Consider the following 19,435-nt stretch of genomic DNA (forward strand, 5'->3'; position numbering starts at 1 on the left):
TTACATATATGTGCACACATACATACATATAAACATGTATGTGAAAATATGTATACATTTTTAAAATCAGCAAGTATTACACAACTCCAGGTTCTGCCACAGTCTCTATGTAGTCACCCATGACCTCCATGGCTGTCCAGAATCTTACCTTGAGGAAGGTCAGGCAGTCCTGGTTCTCACTCTTGTCTTTGTGTCGTAGGTCGAAGTTGTAGAGGGCTCGGCAGAGTGGGGGTGGCTGGGGCAGCTGCTTGATCACTTCCACGGAGCTGGCTGGGAAGATCCCACTGACTCCATTGATCTCCCCCTGGTACCAGTTCTCATCCAGCTGTCTCCGGAGAAGGATGACATCTCCCTTATTAAACCTCAGGTCACCAGGATTCTGCCCTCGGTAGTTGTATAAGGCTTTTGCCCGAGGCACCTACAGCGGCACAGACCAATGAAATATGTCCTTAGTTTACAGGCTAGGGGGACAGAAGGTATAACATTAATAACTGATTACTGAGCACTTCCCATGTGCTAAAGTGCTGGATGTGGATCATCTTCTTTAACCTTTGAGATAGACATTCTTATTACCCCCTTTTCTAAGTAGGGCAACTGAGGCACAGAGTGGGTTAGTACCTTGCCTAAGGGGACACAGCTGGGAAATGGCAGATATGGGGTCTGAACTCAGGCTACATGATTTCAGAGCCCCTGTTCTTTTTTTTTTTTTTTATTAATACAGTATTTATTTGTCTTCCCTCTGTCAAACCCTGAGACAACCACTTTCTCCAGGCTGCCTGGGGAGGTACAGGAAAAGGAACATACAGGGCAGACGAGACACTGGAGAAAGACTTATGGGAGGTGGAGATGGCTCCTTCACATGGCGAAGAGGATGAGAAAGGCCACCAGCAGGCACAAGAGCCCCATGGCCTCCGATAGGGCAAAGCCCAGAATGGCGCTGGAGAAGAGCTGTTGCTTCAGAGAGGAATTCCTGGCATAACCAATGCTGAGTCTCCTAAACACAGTCTCAATTCCAGCCCCAGAGCCAGCCAGCCCTACCACGGCAGCCCCAGCCCCAATGAACTTGACTGCTGTGTCGATTCCCTTGAAATGGCACAGGTTCTGGAGCTGCGGCTAGAAATAAGTTGAGGTCAGGGGACATGGGGCCCTGCCAAGCTGCTGAGGCTCTTATAGGGTACCTCATCTGTCAGTGTCTCCGGTGGTTTTAGCACCACTGCAGACCGTGATGGGCTCAACAGCTGAGAGGTGCTCCTGACCAAGAAGGGGGTGGAGACGAACTTTGCACCGGCGGACATTTTCAGGGGCTGAGGTGCTCTGGCAGGAGGGCCGCTCTCAGTGCAGAGAAGACAGAGAGGGGTGGGGGCCAGAGCCCCTGTTCTTAATCACTCTGCAGGGAACAGGATTTTGGACTTGACTCCACAACTATGTGAACTTACAATGAGTCAGTGACTGTTTTTGGGGCCTGGATACTGATTGGGAATTCTGGCTCTACTTCTTTCCTCTCGTGTAACCATGGTCAAGTCATTTAATCTTTCACAAATCATATCCATTTATAAAATGGGGTAATAATAGAATATGTACTTCATTAGGGTAGTCATGAAGACTAAATATTTATAATGCATTTTTTAACAATTTTATTTATTTGAGAGAGACAGAGAGAGAGAGAGAACACAAGCAGGGAGGAGGGGCAGAGGGAGAGGGAGAAGCAGACTCCCCGCTGAGCAGGGAGCCCGAGGTGGGGCTCGATCCCAGGACCCTGGGATCATCACCTGAGCCAAAGGCAGACACTTAACCAATTGAGCCACCCAGGCGCCCTAAATATTTATAATGCATTTAGTATATTGCTTGATACATAGTATGGGCTCAATGAATGGCATCTCTTATAGGATGGCTATAACAAGGAAAGGCTAATGATATCAGTTCTATTTATTCCTCAGTGTTGATGGGAAGAAAATTGAGGTGAAAAGTCCCTGAAAATACAAAGTACTATACAAGGGGCTCCTGGCTGGCTGAGTTGGAGAAGCATGCAACTCTTGATCTCAGGGTTGCGAGTTTAAGCCCCACACTGGGTGTAGAGATTACTAAAATTAATTAATTAATTAATTAATAAAAAGAAAGTGCTATATGAGAGTGATGCAACATAATTTGTCTTCAGCCTTCTCTAGAAAGTGTAAACGTCATGAGTGTTTGGATCATTAGGAAGCACTGAGACAAAGAATTAGTCAGAAATCAATCATCACTTTAAAACAGGTCAGCTAAATACTGTCATTTGTTAAATTAGTTGTCTCTCTAAATAATTGTTTCAGTCAAGTGCATTTTTTTTTTCTAATTGAAACTGGTTTCTACATGCAGAAACAGCCTCACTTTGGTCTTGCTTGGAGTCAGAGTGGCAAACTGCAAGTTCTAATAACTTATGGTTACTAGCCCTTCAGTGTCACCTGGGATTGTATTGTATTTTGTGCTTTCCTCAGCAGTGGGGTGAAGTAGTCCCCTCTCTTGGGGGCAGTCTTGCTATTCATAAGGGGATGTAAGCAGGCAGTATTTCAGGTCTTTGAGAACCTTCTGAGTCTGCAATATTCATTCAAGCAGTTCAGGGGTAGAGATAAGACCTGAGCAGTCCCTTGCTGATGGGATGTTAGGGCAGTGCTTTTCTGCTGGACCCTGGACACAGTAAGGAGGGCCCAGGGAGACAGAAAACCACAGGAACACACTCGTCCTCAGGAAACTAGTGGACAAGTGAGTGAAGACGCGTGTGCTAGGAGGGCTAGCACAGTGCTGTGGATATTATAAATGCAACTGGTTGAATAAATTATGGAAAACCCTGCAGTCATTAAAATTGATGATATTGATCTATAATTAATAACACTGACAATTACTCATGATATACACTAAGTATAACAAGAGATTAAAAACAGTTACGTTTTCATTATAAATGAAAACTAGGCTTTCACTGTAAATACATATGTATATTTTTACCTGGGGAAGATGCTGGATGGCTATACCAGCATTTTAAGAGTGGTTATTTCTAAGTGTTGATATTTTTGAATATTAAAAAAATGGTTTCCCTAAGTGCTTAGCCATGTTTTTGAACTTTTCTACAATGAAATAATTGTATCATCTGTTAAAATTGGACAGTAGAGGGGAGCCTGGGCGGCTCAGTCGGTTAAGCGGCTGCCTTCGGCTCAGGTCATGATCCCAGGGTCCTGGGATTGAGCCCCACGTGGAGCTCTCTGCTGAAGCGGGGAGCCTGCTTCTTCTTCTTCTCCCTCTGCCTGCAGCTTGTGCTCTCTTTCTCTGTCAAATAAATAAATAAAATCTTTAAAAAAAAAAATTGGACAGCACAGGAATGCCTGGCTAGCTCAGTCAGTAGACAATCTGACTCTTGAGCTCTGGATCAGGAGTTTGAGCCCCATGTTGGGTGTGCAGATTACTTAAAAAAAATTGAAAAAAATTGGATAGTAGAAATAAAATGAATGAAACTGTAGAATGAGAAGTGAAAGGTATGAGAGCAATTTAGGAAGAAAATAAGCCAAGCTGAGTAGGATCAGCAAACCATGTGACTACCTTCTTGGAGAAGTTTCTCACCTGAGAAATAAGGAGGTAGAAGCAGAATGAAAGCACAGGATTTCCGAAGAACGAAATGAATCTGTTAGACTCCTAGGGTTGTGCAGATCCGGACACAATAGTTGTCCCCTCCTTCTTCCAATTTTCCATTGTAATATAAATCACATTTTTGGGGTACATGGCCACCTAGAACACTGGTCACATTTTCCAGTCTCCCCGGGGCAGCTAAGTTTTGGCCAGTGGGGTATAAGCAACTTTTAGGACGTGTCGTTCCTGAGAGAGACTGATTTTCTCTTTCCTTTCCTGCATTTTGCTATGTGGAATGCAGACATGATTGCTGGAGTTTTAGCTGCCATCTTGAACAGTGAGGATGAAGGTCACACTGAAAAAGGTAAGGAAGTAGTCTGGGTTGCAGAGCTGCCAGACAATTCCTGGACTACTTTTACACTTCTAGACTTTTGTCTGGAAACTAAATAAACGTCCATCTTGCTTAAGGCACTGTTATTTTGGATTTGTAAAAGTAAAGGAAAAGGAAGAATGAAAAAAATTAAGAAAAAAAGAACTGAAGCCCCTTTAACTTTGCATAGTAATGATAATATTAATAGCTAAGATTAGTGACTGTTCCTTCCCACATGCCAGGCATTGTGCTAGGTACTCCACAATAGATCTTATTTAATCTCATGACAACCTGTGATTAGAAAACTGTGGATCAGAGAGGTTAAAAAAGCGGCCCAAGTTCATGAAGGTAGACAGTGGTGGGTTTAGGATTTGAGATGGGGCTTGTCTATCCTGAGGAACTCAAGCTCTTACCCCCTCAGCCAGTGTTTTCCAAAATAAAGTCCGTGGTTCACCTGTATCAGAATCCTGGGAGATGTCCAAAATGCACATTCCTGGACCCCAAGCCTGACCTCTTTGACCAGAATCTTTTGGTTGCATTTTTACCAAGCTCCCCCAGCATCCAAGTTTGATGCCCCTGGTCTGAGTTACATCTTAGTCTAACTAAAATGGGAGCAATGGAGTTTCGATGTAGGTTTTGTAAATGGCTAAGCTGCCTTTTTTCACATTCCAGTGCAAGTGGCAATGTATTTTAATGACTACTGAGCAAGTATATTAAAACTGAAATTGCACAATTGCACATAGTGCTTAAATCTCTGTGAAGACACATGAGCTTTGAAACCTTGAGACAGTACTAAGTGCTTGACCATCTTCATCTTTCCTCCATCTTCCCTTAGTACAGGCAAGTATTGAGGAAGCATAATGTCAATCCATTTTTAACATCTTCTTTCTCTTCAGTCTCCTCTGGTATTCTCAGCTCTACATTCATACTTATAGGAACCACTGGCTTCCAGTTGTAAATTGGGTTGGGTGGGGACAGGTGCAGAGAGAGGGGGAGAGAATCTGAAGAGAAGAAGGAAATTAACTGTGGTACTGATGGGCCACAGAAATTTGTCTCACATTATAGCTTTACTTCACTTTCCATATATTATGTCATTCATACGATCTCAACATCCTCTGAAGTAGATGGCATCACCCCATTGCACTGATGAAGAAACAAAAGTTCTGAAACGTTCAACGTTATCATGCAAAGTCACACAGCCAGTGTGTGGCAGCCCTGAGACTGACTTGGCTCTTTTGACCTCAAGGCCTGGTGCTTCTCTCACCCTCATTCTCTTTTATCCAGCTGAAGTCACCAAGTATGTTTTTCCAACATAAAACTCATTTGGGGCTCTGTTTTATAATCAAAATCTGAATAGAGTGTGAACGCAATTTGCTTGCTACTGGCTGCATTAGCATGAATTATTGAACTCCAGAGCCCTCACATAAAAGTTAAGCACCTGAAGAGACTCAGCTGGTTGATTCTATCCGGTTCTCAACTGTTGTCTCTTGGGAAAATGACTCTGAGTTCCACATCAGCTATCACCCGTCACATTGTTGGTAGTAGCTTTTATCACCCACAGTTGTGTTGTCTCTACAGGTGTAGGTGGGAGGGGGAACGGGGATAAAGTGGGTGTGGAGGTCTCAAAGCCAGGTTATTACCAAACTTTTTTTCCTGGTGTTTTTCTGAAAGCCAGATAATCCAATGGAAGCTTGTATGTGCCTAAAGAGCTTTCCTTTTCTATAATTCAAAAGGCTCAGGACTTCTATGGTCCTGTAATTTGTCTATTCATTTGTCACCGCAGTAGGGTCTGAAAGCCATGAGGGCCATGCTTTTGATGGAGGGATAATGCATGGCACAAAACATGGAAGCGAGGTCATGCAGAGACATTAGCAGTGACAGCATGTTGTAGTAATGAATGTTAGTAGTGAAATTATGGCAAATTCCTTCTCTGAGGAACCGCCTGTTTTCTCTCCATCCTCTGATAGGCCTGCCATTCACTCTGCCCATACCATACACATAGGGGTATGCGGCCCAGGCTAGCCAGGAGACCCGAATCCCCCTCGCGTAGTGCTTTGTGCAGTACAGTCATCTGCCTCCAACAGGGCCAACTAGAATCTTTTCTGAGGTTTGATATATAGATGCTCTCTTGGATCATGAGCCTTGAGGAGGTAAGCCTTGGACTACTTACTAGTGGTGGCATTTCCTAACCAATAGACACATCTTTCTGAATAAAGCTGCAGAAGGCAACAGAAAGAGATATAGACAGATAAGAGAACTAGGTAGATAAGAGCCTTGACAATAAAATTTGAATGCCTAGATCCAGCTGTGCTTGAAGGATACTTAGTTAAATAAGACCATATCTGTAATATTACTTAAACTACTTGGGAGTTATTTTCTGACATTTGAAACTGAGTAAGTCCTGACTAGCACATATTAAAAACGCGGAAACAGCAAGACTACATAACAATGAAATCTCCAAACAGTAGAATCCAGAAACAGCAGGAGGTATAGTTGCCAATGAGCTCTGAGCTTATTTCCAATTTGAAAATAATGAAGGAGGCATGTGGATTGATAACAGGGTATGAGAAAAGGAGCCCAAGTGGAACAGAACCACTGCAGTACAAAGGAAAAGGCCGAGCCAGGATGAGAACTCCATTTGTTACCATGTAATGAGCTCTTCACCATGCACTAGTGACACTTCCCACTGCTTTAGAAAGGATTTGGCCTGGTTCTCTCTACTCCCGGCATCAGGTGGGGCCAAAATCAACATGCTGAGCTAACTGCTTACCTCCCTGAGCTGGTCATGAGATCGCCCATATCTAGAGAATGGAGCCAAGAAAAAAACATCCTGGCCTTTGGCTCAAGTAATTATTCACTAGGCTATGAATTCTCTTTGGAGAGTTCCGGATGTATGCCTAAAGCATGTCTGTATCTGTTTCTGAGACCTGAAGACAAGCAGGTGTTTGACAAATGCTTGAAGAACGAATGAATTTGTGAATTAATCAAGAAAGACCCAGAAATTGCCATTCCTGGAGGAGAGGGATACATTCAAGGTTAATATATATGATTGATAATAGTAATTTGAAAGTAGGTTTATTGGCATAAGCTGGAAAATAAAAAAGGAGAGTTTTGGCCATGTTTTCCCAAATTGTCCTGAATTTTAGTAATTTGGTCCTACATACATTCGAAAAAGTGTTCCATACTCAAGTTCAGGAAACGCTGAGTTAAACAAACTCACATAGGTTTTTTTTGCTGACTGGCTTCTCAGAAGCTTTATCTGCCAATGTGATTTTATATTTGCATCTGGACCACTTTGCAGGATTAGCAGAACAGGCCTTGGGAATGCTGGGTAAGATAAATGTGATTTTACTCTACTGGTGAGACGAAGGATCAACTAACTGTCCCGGATCCTAACTTCCTACTTGCTGCTTAGCCAATTGGGCCACGCTGCCTCTCTCCCTCACCATGATAATCCTTTTGGAGCAGATTTTGGGCAATGGAGTATATGTTAGAAAGTGCTGGCTGGCCCTTGTGCACATGTTTTGTCTTCTCTGGTGAGAAGGGAGAACCCCCCCCCCCCCCCCCCCCCCCCAGTGCTCAACAGGATCAAGACCATCTGCTAGTTGGGGGCTTGAGATCACCAGAGGTTCACAGTATTATGCTCTTCCTAAGTGGAAATCCCTGAATGTGGACATTTACATTTGAGACCAGGCTTATGAGATACTCTATGTGAATTTCTTTTCTTCATAGAGAATTTTACTTGTTTAAGGGAGATACAAGGGTGCAACAGAACACAGATGTTAGCATCAAGTAGGATGTTTGTTTGCATTCTGGCATTTGTAACTTTGACCAAATAACTTAGCCTTCATGATCCTTAGTTTAGGTCATCCACAAATTGGGACCAGTATTCTACCTCTCTGTGCAGTACTCTCAGCAAGTCTGGGTTATTCAGACCCTGCCTATTCCAATGAAAGGTTTGGCAGCTGACCTGGGAGATAATCTATGCCCTTGGAATATCCTGCCTGTTCAGAGAGACTTGGTTTACTTGGGGCTTTGGGGCATACCAGAGAGTCTAAGCTAACAATGTGATTTACGGTGGGAGGCTTGAGTCATGTGGTAAAACCTTGACCTCTCAATGAGTTGGATGGAGACTAAAGGCAACCACATGCCTATCTGATGGACCACCAACAAAAACCCTGGACATCAAGTCTTGGGTGAGCTTCCTTGGTTGGCAATACTTAATGCGTGCTGTCATGCATTGTTGCTGAGTCCAGTAAGTGTCTGTATAACTCTGCTGGGAGAGAACCACTGAAAGCTTGTGACTGGTCTTTTCTGGACTCTGCCCTATGTGTTTTTTTCTGATTTTGACTTTAATTTGTATCCTTTCACTGTAATAAACTGTAACTGTGAGTGTAACAGCTTTGCTGAGTTCTGTGAGCCCTTCCACTGAATCACTGAATCTGAGGGGGGTCTTGGGGACCTATGAACACACTTCCTCATGGGTTTGCTGGGAGGACTAATGAGATAAATCACAGAGTACTTGTAAAATACTTGGCAAATAATAAGTGTTCAATAAATAAGGATGCTTCAAGATTTTGCCCAAAGGAGGAGAGAGGAGTAATGAGCTCTCTGTTCCATCTTTTGGCCTCACTTTTCCAGCCCTACTTGTGACTCATTCATTCTTTCAATAAATACACTTTTGAGGGCCAACTATGCCAGGCATTGTCTAGTTGTGGAAACCAAGATTAAACTTATAACTAAATATATAATTACAATTTGTAATAAGTGTTATGGAGGAAAAGAACAGGACGATGAAGGCTGGGAAGGGAATCAATGTAGGGAAGGTTCTTATTACTGGCCCTATGTCTACATCTAAAAGTCTATTCTGTTTGGCGACTTTTGTCATGTATCTCTCTCTTTGTATCACCTTCCCTCAGTGTCTTGGACTTCTCTTCTTCCAGTCCTAGGTAGAGAGCTGGGACACCACAGCTCTGCATTGTACGTTATTATCTATCTCCTGCCACTTTTAATCAGTGGGCATGGCATTCCTGCCTTCCTCTCTTAATCAAATATCAATCAAGTACTCAGAATATGCCATGCTTCTTTCCTTTGGTTCTTCCTGCCTCCTTCCTGGGTTATCAAGGGTCTCAGCAGGGAAAAAATTAGAGGCAGGAGTTTATACCAGGGGGCAGAGAAAGAACCATTCACAGTCCTCAGCCCCTTTTTAGGGTCACCCTTAGCATGCTTTCACTTTTTCCTGCAAACATTTCTCTGAGATTGTTTTGGGGTGATCTCATTCCCCTATCATAGGAGGTAATTCCAGATATGTTCATAGCCATATCCCTGGCTGCTAACATAAGCTGGTTCTTAATAAATAGCTGGGGATTCCTTTTGAAATGGGCTGGATGCCAGGTTCCAGAGCTGCTCAATGATAGCACTGAATTCCCCAGGGAACTAAAGCGTTTCCATTGTCATCTCTTCTTCTGGGAGGGCATAGGCACCTGTGAGGGAGGGCCCGAGGAGCATGGGAGCCTGAGGGATAAGGGGAGGAGCTTGCTCACTCATCCCAGGAGGCGACTCTCCTCCCTTCCATTATCCTCATTTCCAGATGAGCTTTTCCAGTAGGTGTGGCACCTGGTGAATGAATCTCTTTCCATATGGTTTGAGAGCCTGAGCCAAATCCCACATGCAGAGGGAGGAAAGATGAGTCAAATGACTCTCCCACCACCACCACCTTCCTTGGCTTAGGGGAAAAAAAAAAAAGCTCTGGTTACATGTACACTGAGTTTCTCCCTCAAGTTTCTTCTCTCTTTCACCCCTGTGTGAAGATTTCTGCAGCTGAAGGAGGAACGCCCAGCGACAATATGATCCAGGCAAACAGCGGATTTCTGATAACCAGGCCATACTGTTGGGGGATGGAGGGATATACAACTTACACATTTGTGTCCATGAGTGAGGCACTGAAACTCTCTGAGCCTCAGTTTCTTCAACTTCAAAGCAAAGATAGTAATTCTTACCATTCCTTCTAACTCTAAACCCAACAGAGACTGAGGTGAATGATCAAAGCTCCAGGAATATCTTTAAAACATTCCAGAAATAAGGGTAATGGATGAGATAAAACCAAATGAGCAAAATGCTGATAACAGTTGAAATCTGAGTCATGGATAATAGGTGATTGATTATACTACTGTTCTCTTGACGTTTGTGTATGTGGTCTTCCTTAGAATGGCTGGTGGAGTACAGGTGCCACTAACAGGACGGGCCGTTGTGCTGAGGCATGAAGTGACTCTGAGTGGCCCTGGAACCTTGGGGAAAATGCCTTTGAAGAGGAACACTAAGGTGGCTGAGCTTGTCCTTTACTATCAAAAGTTACACCTTGATTTCAAACAGTTTGCTTCTTAATTCATCTCAATCCTTTAAGACTTGCATGTTGTGTGTGTGCATATTTATACCTATTTGCACTTTCATTTGGTGATACCAAAGGAAAAAGCCTACATGACTCTTGTTGAAAACAGCAAGCTCTGGGAACTTAGAATTCTTTTCTTTCCGTTCAGCTGTCCTTGAAGCCAAGATTTTCATCATAAGGACCTTCTGCAAATCTGTAGTTTTGTCTGCCTCTGTTAAATGAAAATTTAGAGCATTTCTCTCATTTATACCAAATGGGACAGACATGACCTTGGAGAAGAAGTACCTGCCTGCCTATAGAGCTGGTACCCATGTTAGGAGTGAGTGATGCTAAAGACCCACATGCCATCTGTCCCACTGGGCACAGGGTCATTTAACTATAAGCCTGAACTTAGGAAAACCTGAAATTCCCTGAGAAATGGGAAATGTCTCTGATGATTAAGCTATAGAAGTATTCCAGAAACTATTTGCAATCATTTTTCACTCTAAGATAGAGTCAGTCGTCCTCCCAGGAATACAAGATACTGGGGCACCTGGGTGGCTCAGCTGGTTGAGAGTCTAGCTCTCGGTTTTAGCTCAGGTCATGATCTCAAGGTTGTGAGATTGAGCCCCATGTTGGGCTCTGCACTGGGCATAGAACTGCTTGAGATTCTCTCTCCCTGTCCCCCAAAAGGAATATGAGATACTGCAAATTATGTGAACGGTTTTTTTTCCTCCATAAGGTCGTTCCCAGATAGGTGCCAATATGTTTGGCATTGCCTCTCTGTCTTCAGAAAGTCTTTACTATCTCCCAGCCCCCAAGGCTGAGTTGGGTCTCCCCTCCAGACTTGAACTCAGTAGGAGCAGGGCCATTATACTCCCGATAATTGGCAAAGTGATGCCATCCCATGCATTCATTCAACAAAAATGTACTGACATTACTACAAGAAATAAGATAGGCACAATCTCTGCCTTTATGGGACTTACATTCTAGCAGCACCTAGGAAGCTCAATAAGTACTTGTTGAATTTATGAATGAATGAATGAATGAATGAATATGACACCACACCATGCCATTTGAACTGAACTCCGACTTTGATATTTTGTCATCTCTGGTCCTGACATACATTTCTAACATGTCCAGCCAGTTATTTCTCCAGGACTGGGAGTATGCAAGCATGCTAGCCACAGATAGCCACAGATAAATATAGTATTTTTCTGGGTCACCCTTTAAAATGCCCCATTATTTCAAATGTGCTTTGAGCTATCTCCATATCCCAGTTTTTCCAATGGATACCTGCCTTAGAGACTCCCACTGTTGAAGACTCTGTCTTTCCCACATGTCCTCTTCACCAAATGTATAATCTCCACTGCAGGCAGCCACGATGAGTGACAAAAAATGCCAGCTGGCAGCTCCAGGAAAGGGAGCAGAAGGGAGCAAGGAGATATCTTTTTCCGCCTATTCAGAACATTGAAATCCAATTTATCGCTGGCCACATGAGCCAAAGAAAACAGCTCTTAGCAGCTGTTGACCTGAGAGGCTCCAATCTCACTTCCGTGCCCTGGGTGTCACTGACACTCCTTGGGCACGTCTGGGAATGGGTTGGCATTGAGGAGTGGCTCTCCTGTTCTCTTCCCTAAGGGCTGGCTTTGGGTAGGCCTGTCTCACATGGCAGAAAAAGTGGTAAGAGTCACTCTTTAAAAATCTTTGTTGTTGTGGATGGACATTCCTTGATAATTGCTGCCCAGGGTTCTTACTCATTTCATGACTTTCACCCTCACTTAGTGGTGTGCTGATAAATCAGCTTTCAAAAACAAACAAACAAACGGCTCTGATTTTCAGTGTTTGCCAATTTTCATGGTGTAAATACTCCTACCTTGGCTACCAATCTGACATCACTGAATATGAAGTTGGGAAGACATAAGACATGTGCATTATGGCCTTTTGTGAACCAGCAAGTAGCTTGTTCCAACACCACTCTACAGCTCCCTAATTCACACATGCTCCAGAGGTGAAATTGGTCCGGACTAGAACCATTGTCTTTCTACAACTGGGATTTTAGAATACAGTTTGGAAAATACTTTTGCACCTGCTACATCATTGGGTTCTACCCACAACATTGCGAGTATTGTGCCTATTTGATGAAGAAACTGAGGCACAGGAAGAAAAAATTGCCAAAGCTTACATTGTGGGATTTACTTAGTTCTTATCTCTCTACTCTTCTTTTTTTAAGTTTTTATTTTAATTACATTTAGTTAACATATAGTGTTATATTAGTTTTTGGTGTACAATATAGTGATTCAACACTTTCATATATCACCTGGTGCTCATCATGACAAGCGTACTCCTTAATCCCCATCACCTATTTCCCCCATCCTTCCATCCCCCTCCCCTCTGTTAACCCATCAGTTTGTTCTCTATAGTTAAGAGTCTGTTTCTTGCTTTGGCTCTCTCGCTCTTATTTTTTTCGCTCTGCTTGATTGTTATGTTTCTTAAATTCTACATGTAGGTGAAATCATATGGTATTTGTCTTTCTCTGACTTATTTCACTTAGCATTTTACTCTTTAGCTCCATCCATGACATTGCAAATGACAAGATTTCATTCCTTTCTATGACTGAATAATATTCCATTGTATATATATATGGCGCATCTTCTTTTTCCATTCATCAATTGATGGGTTATCTCTCTACTCTTGACTCTGGCCATTCTCCTCTCACACTTCCTGTTGCAGCCAAACCATACATCTTTGTGTATTGCCAGTGTCCCATGCATGCTCACCCCTTAAGTTCTTCCCAGAATATTCTTCCTGCACTCCACCCTCTCTTTCTGTCCAACTGCTACTTGTCTTCTAGGTCTCAGCTTAAACATTATGTCCCTCCACATCCATGTTTGGCTCAGGGATCTCTCCCATGTGCTTTTATCTCCATCTTGTTATCTGTCAGATGGTGTTAAAGTATTGATCTGCCTTCTGGATCAGACTGTAAATTTTGTGAGGGCAGAAACTTCAGTCTAGCTCACCATTGATCCTAGTGCCAAGAAGATGTCTGGCTCTATGAGTATTTTTAGAATGAATGCATCCATGAAGGATGGTCTCCTTACCCTCACTGACTGCTTTGTTTTCTACACTATCTCCTATCAGGACCCCAAAACATCCATGTCCTCATAGCTTGGTTAAGGTTTTATCAGGAATCTGTGCAGGTTCCTGCTAAAATGCCCAGCCAGCCAGCCAAAATTCTCCATTGTTGGCTGCAGCTTCTCGCCTCTCCTACCTCCCCATGGCCCCTATGGACTTTGCAAAATGTCACAGAAGCAAGTTGAGGAACCTGTTTGGTGTGCTACGAAATATGCTCATTACCCACATGCCAAGACAAAGACACAGAAAGAAGGCTCCAACCAGAAGCACCTGTACCTCTGAGAAAGAAGAAATGTTTAAGAATATTCTGGAACCAGCGTGTCCTTCAATAATTGCAAGACTAAGTCCTTATGGATTCACATTGATTCCCTCAATTTCCCTCTGAGAAGGCAGGACAGGATCAGGGTCGCCTGTATGCCGGGGGGAGCTACTGACCTTTGGTACCACAAAAGCTCTTACATACCTGAGGTACTCGTTACAAACATCTAATCATCTTCTGAAAACACAGGCAGCTGCCACTTAAAATAGGCGGAGTAGAGTCTGGCACACGTTAGTTACTTCCCTTATATTACCTGAGACTGCCTAGTAATGCAAACTTCAGGGTGTTCATCTTTGCTCTTAGGCATATATGAGAAAAGAATAATTTACCAGTCATCAGAGGATCCACTGATGCCTCTAGAAGCATTTTGTCTAATAGAAGTTTCTGTGATGATGGAGATGTGCTATTCTGTACTAACACAGTAGCACTAGCCAAATGTGGTTACTGAGCACTTGCCATGTGGCTAATGTGACTGGGAAACCGGACTTTAGGTTTTATTTTCTTTTAATTAATTTAAAGTTAAAGTTAAATGGCCCCATGTGGCTTCTGACTTCTCTATTGGACAGCATAGCTCTAGATCTAATTATCAGCTCTAGGAAATACAAAGGACTAAAGAGCATAGTATATGATACCACGGGGATACAGTAAGAAGAATTCACAAAACGGGAAATTACAAGACAAATGACCCAATTCCTCTTATATATTACAAGGGAAAAAAGGAGGAAGTGTGTATGTGTTTGAAACCTAGAGATTAAAAGAGACTTTAAAGGCATATCAACCAAATGCAACGTGTGGACCTTGGTGGATCTTGATTTGAGCAAACCAATTATTAAAAAATTATGAGACAACTGTGGAAATTTGAAAACTGACCCGATATTTGATGATATCAAGGACTTTTTAGATGTGATAATGGTATTGAGACTATGTTTAAAAAAATAGAGTCTTTACCTTTTATTTTTTTATTTTTTTCATTTTTTAAAGATTTTATTTATTTATTTGGCAGAGAGAGACACAGCAAGAGAGGGAACACAAGCAGGGGGAACAGGAGAGGGAGAAGCAGGCTTCCCACCGAGCAGGGAGCCTGATGTGGGGCTCGATCCCAGGACCCTGGGATCATGACCTGAGCCGAAGGCAGATGCTTAATGACTGAGCCACCCAGGTGCCCCAAGTCTTTACCTTTTAAAGGTACCCATTGAGCTGTTTATAGATGAAAGAACCTGGCTTTGTCTCACTTGAAAGTAGCAGGGGGAGAAGGTGAGTGAGGTACAGGTGAAATAAGATTGGCCTTATGTTGATGGCTGTGGAAGCCACGTGATGGGTACACAGTGGTTCATTACTATTAATTTCTCTATTCTTTATGTTTAGAAATTTTCATAATAAAAAGTTTTAAAAAATCATCTGAGGAATGCCAATAATGTTGGTGAGAATATAGACAAACAGACACTTCCTTCTTGAATGTTGGCAGCTTGAAATTTCACACTGAGAATGCAATTTGGGTACATTTATCAAGATTTAAATGGTATTTTCTTTTTGACTCAGGAATTCTAGTTTTAGAAATTTCTCCTACAGTTATATGCAGGAATCTATGTAAAAGATTCAGTAAAGTGCAGGATTATTTAGGTGAACGGCGGTGTGTAACTACTGTGGAACACTAAGCAGATTTAAGAGAATGAGGTATATCAGTGTGGACTTTCTGACTGTCCGTCAGAAAGATGTCCACGATGCATTCTTAAGCTAAAAAGAAAAGCCAAATTGTAAAAAAGAAAACCAAGCGTGTTACTATGACCCAATAAGAAACTACATATGAGTATGCATACATATATTGGTATACAAGCACAGAGAAAGCCTGGAAAAAACATATACCAAATTGATCTGGGGAGGGGAGGAGGAGCTTACAACTCTATTAAAATGAGTCTGAGTTGCTGTGTTCTCTGTGGCTGGCTACTACCTATAGGCAGGCGCTCATCCTCTGTTTTATGATTAATCAACAGCTAGCTCTCCCATCAGGCAAACCGGCTGTTATGCTCTGAATGTTGTGTCCCCCACATTTGTATGTTCAAATCCTAACCCCCAAAGATTATGGTCTTAGGGGGTGGGCCTTAGGGAGCTGCTTAGGTCACAGGGGTGGAGCCTTTATGAATGGGCTTAGTGCTTTTATAGAAGAGACCCCACAGAGATGCCTCGACCTTTCATTGTGTGAGAAGACACCGTTTTTGAGCCGGGAAAAGGGCTCTCACCAGACTCAACCCTGCTGGTGCCTCGATCTTGGACTTCCCAGCATTCATACCTAGCATTCCACCTAGTCTGTGGAATTTGTTATAGCAGCCCAAATGGACTAAGACACTGGCCCCTCCTCCCAGAAGAAACTGAATGTGGCTTCTGTGGCTGGGAAGTTACATTGAGCATGAACTCTTGATCCCTCTTTCCAAAGTGGAGGGGCATTTAGGAAGCTCATGTCTGTCATAAGAGCTACCAGTTACAGGGTGACACTCTGTGCCAATCACTGTGCTGAGAAGTCTACACACATGCCTCTCCCCCCAGGCTCTGGAATCACACTCAGACTCCCCCACTTGCTGGCTGTGTGACCGTGGACTAGTTACTTCAGCTCTTTCCTCATATATAAAATGTTAGGAATAACAGTAGCTATCTCATGGGTGTGAGAATTCAATGAGAAAATGCTTACTAAGTGCCTGGCACATATAAGTGCACAAGAAAAATCCACTCTTGTTACTTTTTCACTTCAACATTCCAACAATCCCATGGGGTAAATACGATAATTCACTCATATGACAGACGAGGAAACTGAGTCTCAGAGCCAGTGGTGGGCTGACACCAGCTCACATGGGGAGAGCAAACTGCTAAATTTTCATGAATTTTTTGAGTTGGCTGGCCATCATGTGGGTAGCCTGAAATTAGGCAAGATGGGAGTATACACACCGTGGCAATGGGCAAACACGACATTTCCCACAGAGAGCTGTTTGTTAAACATTTGCCAGCACGCTGCTGCTTAGCAGTTAAATAACTCGTCTCAGGCTCCATGGCTGGTGAGTGGTACAGCCTGAATTTAAACCGTGCTCTGCTCAACTCCAAAGGTCTTAATGTTAAGATAGGCATCGTTTGAATAAATCTTTAAAAGTTAGGGCTCGCACCTGGACAAAAGCTAAGTAGGATAATGTCCTTCAACATCTTGTCCCCAGAAGTGGTTCTCAAATTTTAGGGTGCATGAGATTCACCTAGAAGCCTTGTTGCCACACGGGTTGCTGGGCCTTACCCCCAGACCTAGGGTTTCTTTTTTGGGGGGCGTTCCATAACTTGCATTTCTAGCCAGTTTCCAGGCAGGGCTCATGCTGCTGGTCAGGGACCCTACCTGAAGAACTACTGTCTGCTGTACATCTTGCCAGAAGCTTATTAGGACCATGGCTTTATCAATTCTTCTCTGCTCTAAGGATGAGAGAATTTAGATAGTACTTCTAGGCCCTGAGCTTTCCACAGGAGACCATTTTGGTAAGACATTTGTGCTCCCAGCAGTTGGACACAGGAAAACAGGAACCAAAGCTCGGTGCCTCCCTCTCCAGCCCGCCCCCATTTAGCTCTGGCCTGGATCCCAGGAGCCTGAGCCGCTCCCTGCACACAGCAGGAGGCAAATGAAAAAAGAAACATTTCAAAGTCTATCTTTAAAGCCTGGCAGAAAGCTGCCCTATAATTACACGAAGTGAACTAGTTACAACTTCTCTCGTATTGATGTAGGACTATTAAGAGACTGCTCACACAGTCCTGTGGAATTCAACTAATGAATTTGGAGATTTTTTTTTTTTTTAAACCCCCTCGTCTCTCGGAACCACCTCCTGCCTCCTAAATATTCTAGAAGACAAAACCAGGGAGGAAAGTGAGGTCAACCGTGAATTAATGGTCCAGACCAGAGCGTGACTGCAGCTTTGAATCTGGTCTCCCCGCTCAAGTTTCTCACTATTTGTAAGCCCTTAGATGGGCGAGGAGGTCCACGTAAACACTGATCTGTGGACGTCAAAGGAACCTAGAGAGGCTAGGACGGGGATTTGGCTATCCCAAGTGTGTACAGATTTAACTTATTATCCCTGCATCACTGTTCCAGGAACACACCCAGCCCACGGTGGGTGCAAGGAATTAAACAAGGCCAACCCAGTGGACCTTGGTGGGCCACTTCTATAATCCTGGGTTTGGGAGATAGGAGAGGCACTCTTGGCTTAAAATGTACCTAGGCTTGGGGCACCTGGGTGGCTCAGTCGGTTAAGCGTCTGCCTTCAGCCCAGGTCATGATCCCAGGGTCCTGGGATCGAGCCCCGCATCAGGTTCCCTGCTCCTCAGGAAGCCTGCTTCTCCTTCTCCCACTCCCCCTGCTTGTGTTCCCTCTCTCGCTGTGTCTCTATCTGTCAAATAAATAAATAAATAAATAAATCTTTAAGAAAATAAATAAATAAAAAATAAAATGTACCTAGGGTTTATATCATTTGGACTTGCTTTGTTTGAAGAAATAAAGGATATGATTCTAGGAATATCCAGGAATATGTATTCTTGCAGACAATTGCAATCCCATTTTTTTTTTTTTTAGAGAGAGAGAGAGAGAGTGCGTGAGAGTGAGTGGGGTGGGGGAGAGGAGGCAGGGGCAGTGGGAGAAGGAGAGAGAGAGAATCTTAAGCATCCAGGCTCAGCATGGAGCCCGACAGGGGGCTCGATCTCACAACCCTGAGATCATGACCTGAGCCGAAATCAAGAACCGGACGCTTAACTGACTGAGCCACCCAGGCACCCCGCAATCCCATTTTTTTTTTTTTTTGAGAGGACGAACTAAATCTTAATCATCTTTGTAGCTCCAGATTCCTGAGTATACCACTTTCCCAGTTTAGAGATCAATGAACTCATCATTAGAGATCGTTATTAGAGATCAATAGACTCAACCCAGAATAACAGAATGTAACTAGGGAAAGAAGAAGGGCTTTCAAGTCAGAGCGATTTGAATTCACATCCCAGCTATATCTCCCTACTATCAGCATGACCTTAAGCAAGCCATTTAAGGGGTCAGTTAGTCAACAAAATTTACTGAGTGCCTGCATGCACTGACACCGTTCTAGAAAATGGAACCATGTCAGTGAATAAGGCAGTCAGAATTTTTGTCCTCAAGGTGTATGTAATGTTAGAGCTTATCTCAAGCTGCTCTCAGGAAGGCCATTGACGGGATAAGAGTCGGAATACCTGGGTTCAAATCCTGCCTCTGCCACAATCTAGCTATGACATTTAAGCAATGAATGGTAATAGGACCAGCCGCGTGAGGGTGGTGTCAAGACCTCCACCACACATCCATGCATGCCTTTGTGTATCTTTGGAAAGGACATCTCTTTGGGCAGATGAGTCATGTGTACCTCCTTGGCTGGGTACCTTGGACAAATACGCATAAAGCCTCTAGAACAGTGCCTAGGACATAGTAAGTGTTCAGTAATAGTAGCTTTTATTATTGTAGGCGTGTAATGAGAATTTAATGTAAGCAAGATATCAACAGTATATAGTTGGTGTTCAATAGTTGTTACTTCCCTTCCTCTTAGTCCGTGGAGAAATAGTAAACATAGGTCACAACAAAGTGTAGGTGATAGGCAACCATTATCCTTCTGCATGTGCAGGA

General features: G+C 43.3%; 1 protein-coding gene and 1 pseudogene across 7 annotated transcripts in view; both read right to left on the reverse strand.

Annotated features, from left to right (window-relative positions):
• Positions 1–19,435, reverse strand: part of SH3RF2 (SH3 domain containing ring finger 2) — a 127,332-nt gene that overhangs the window by 72,199 nt on the left and 35,698 nt on the right. For all 7 annotated transcript variants that reach the window (XM_078067343.1, XM_078067344.1, XM_078067347.1 and 4 more), the window contains exon 3: positions 149–418. In XM_078067343.1, the coding sequence (XP_077923469.1) occupies positions 149–418 (270 nt within the window). The remainder of the gene's footprint in view (positions 1–148; positions 419–19,435) is intronic.
• On the reverse strand, positions 706–1,349 carry LOC118528891 (ATP synthase F(0) complex subunit C2, mitochondrial pseudogene; annotated as a pseudogene).

The sequence above is a fragment of the Halichoerus grypus genome, chromosome 2, assembly GCF_964656455.1.
Source record: "Halichoerus grypus chromosome 2, mHalGry1.hap1.1, whole genome shotgun sequence".
NCBI lineage: Eukaryota > Metazoa > Chordata > Mammalia > Carnivora > Phocidae > Halichoerus > Halichoerus grypus.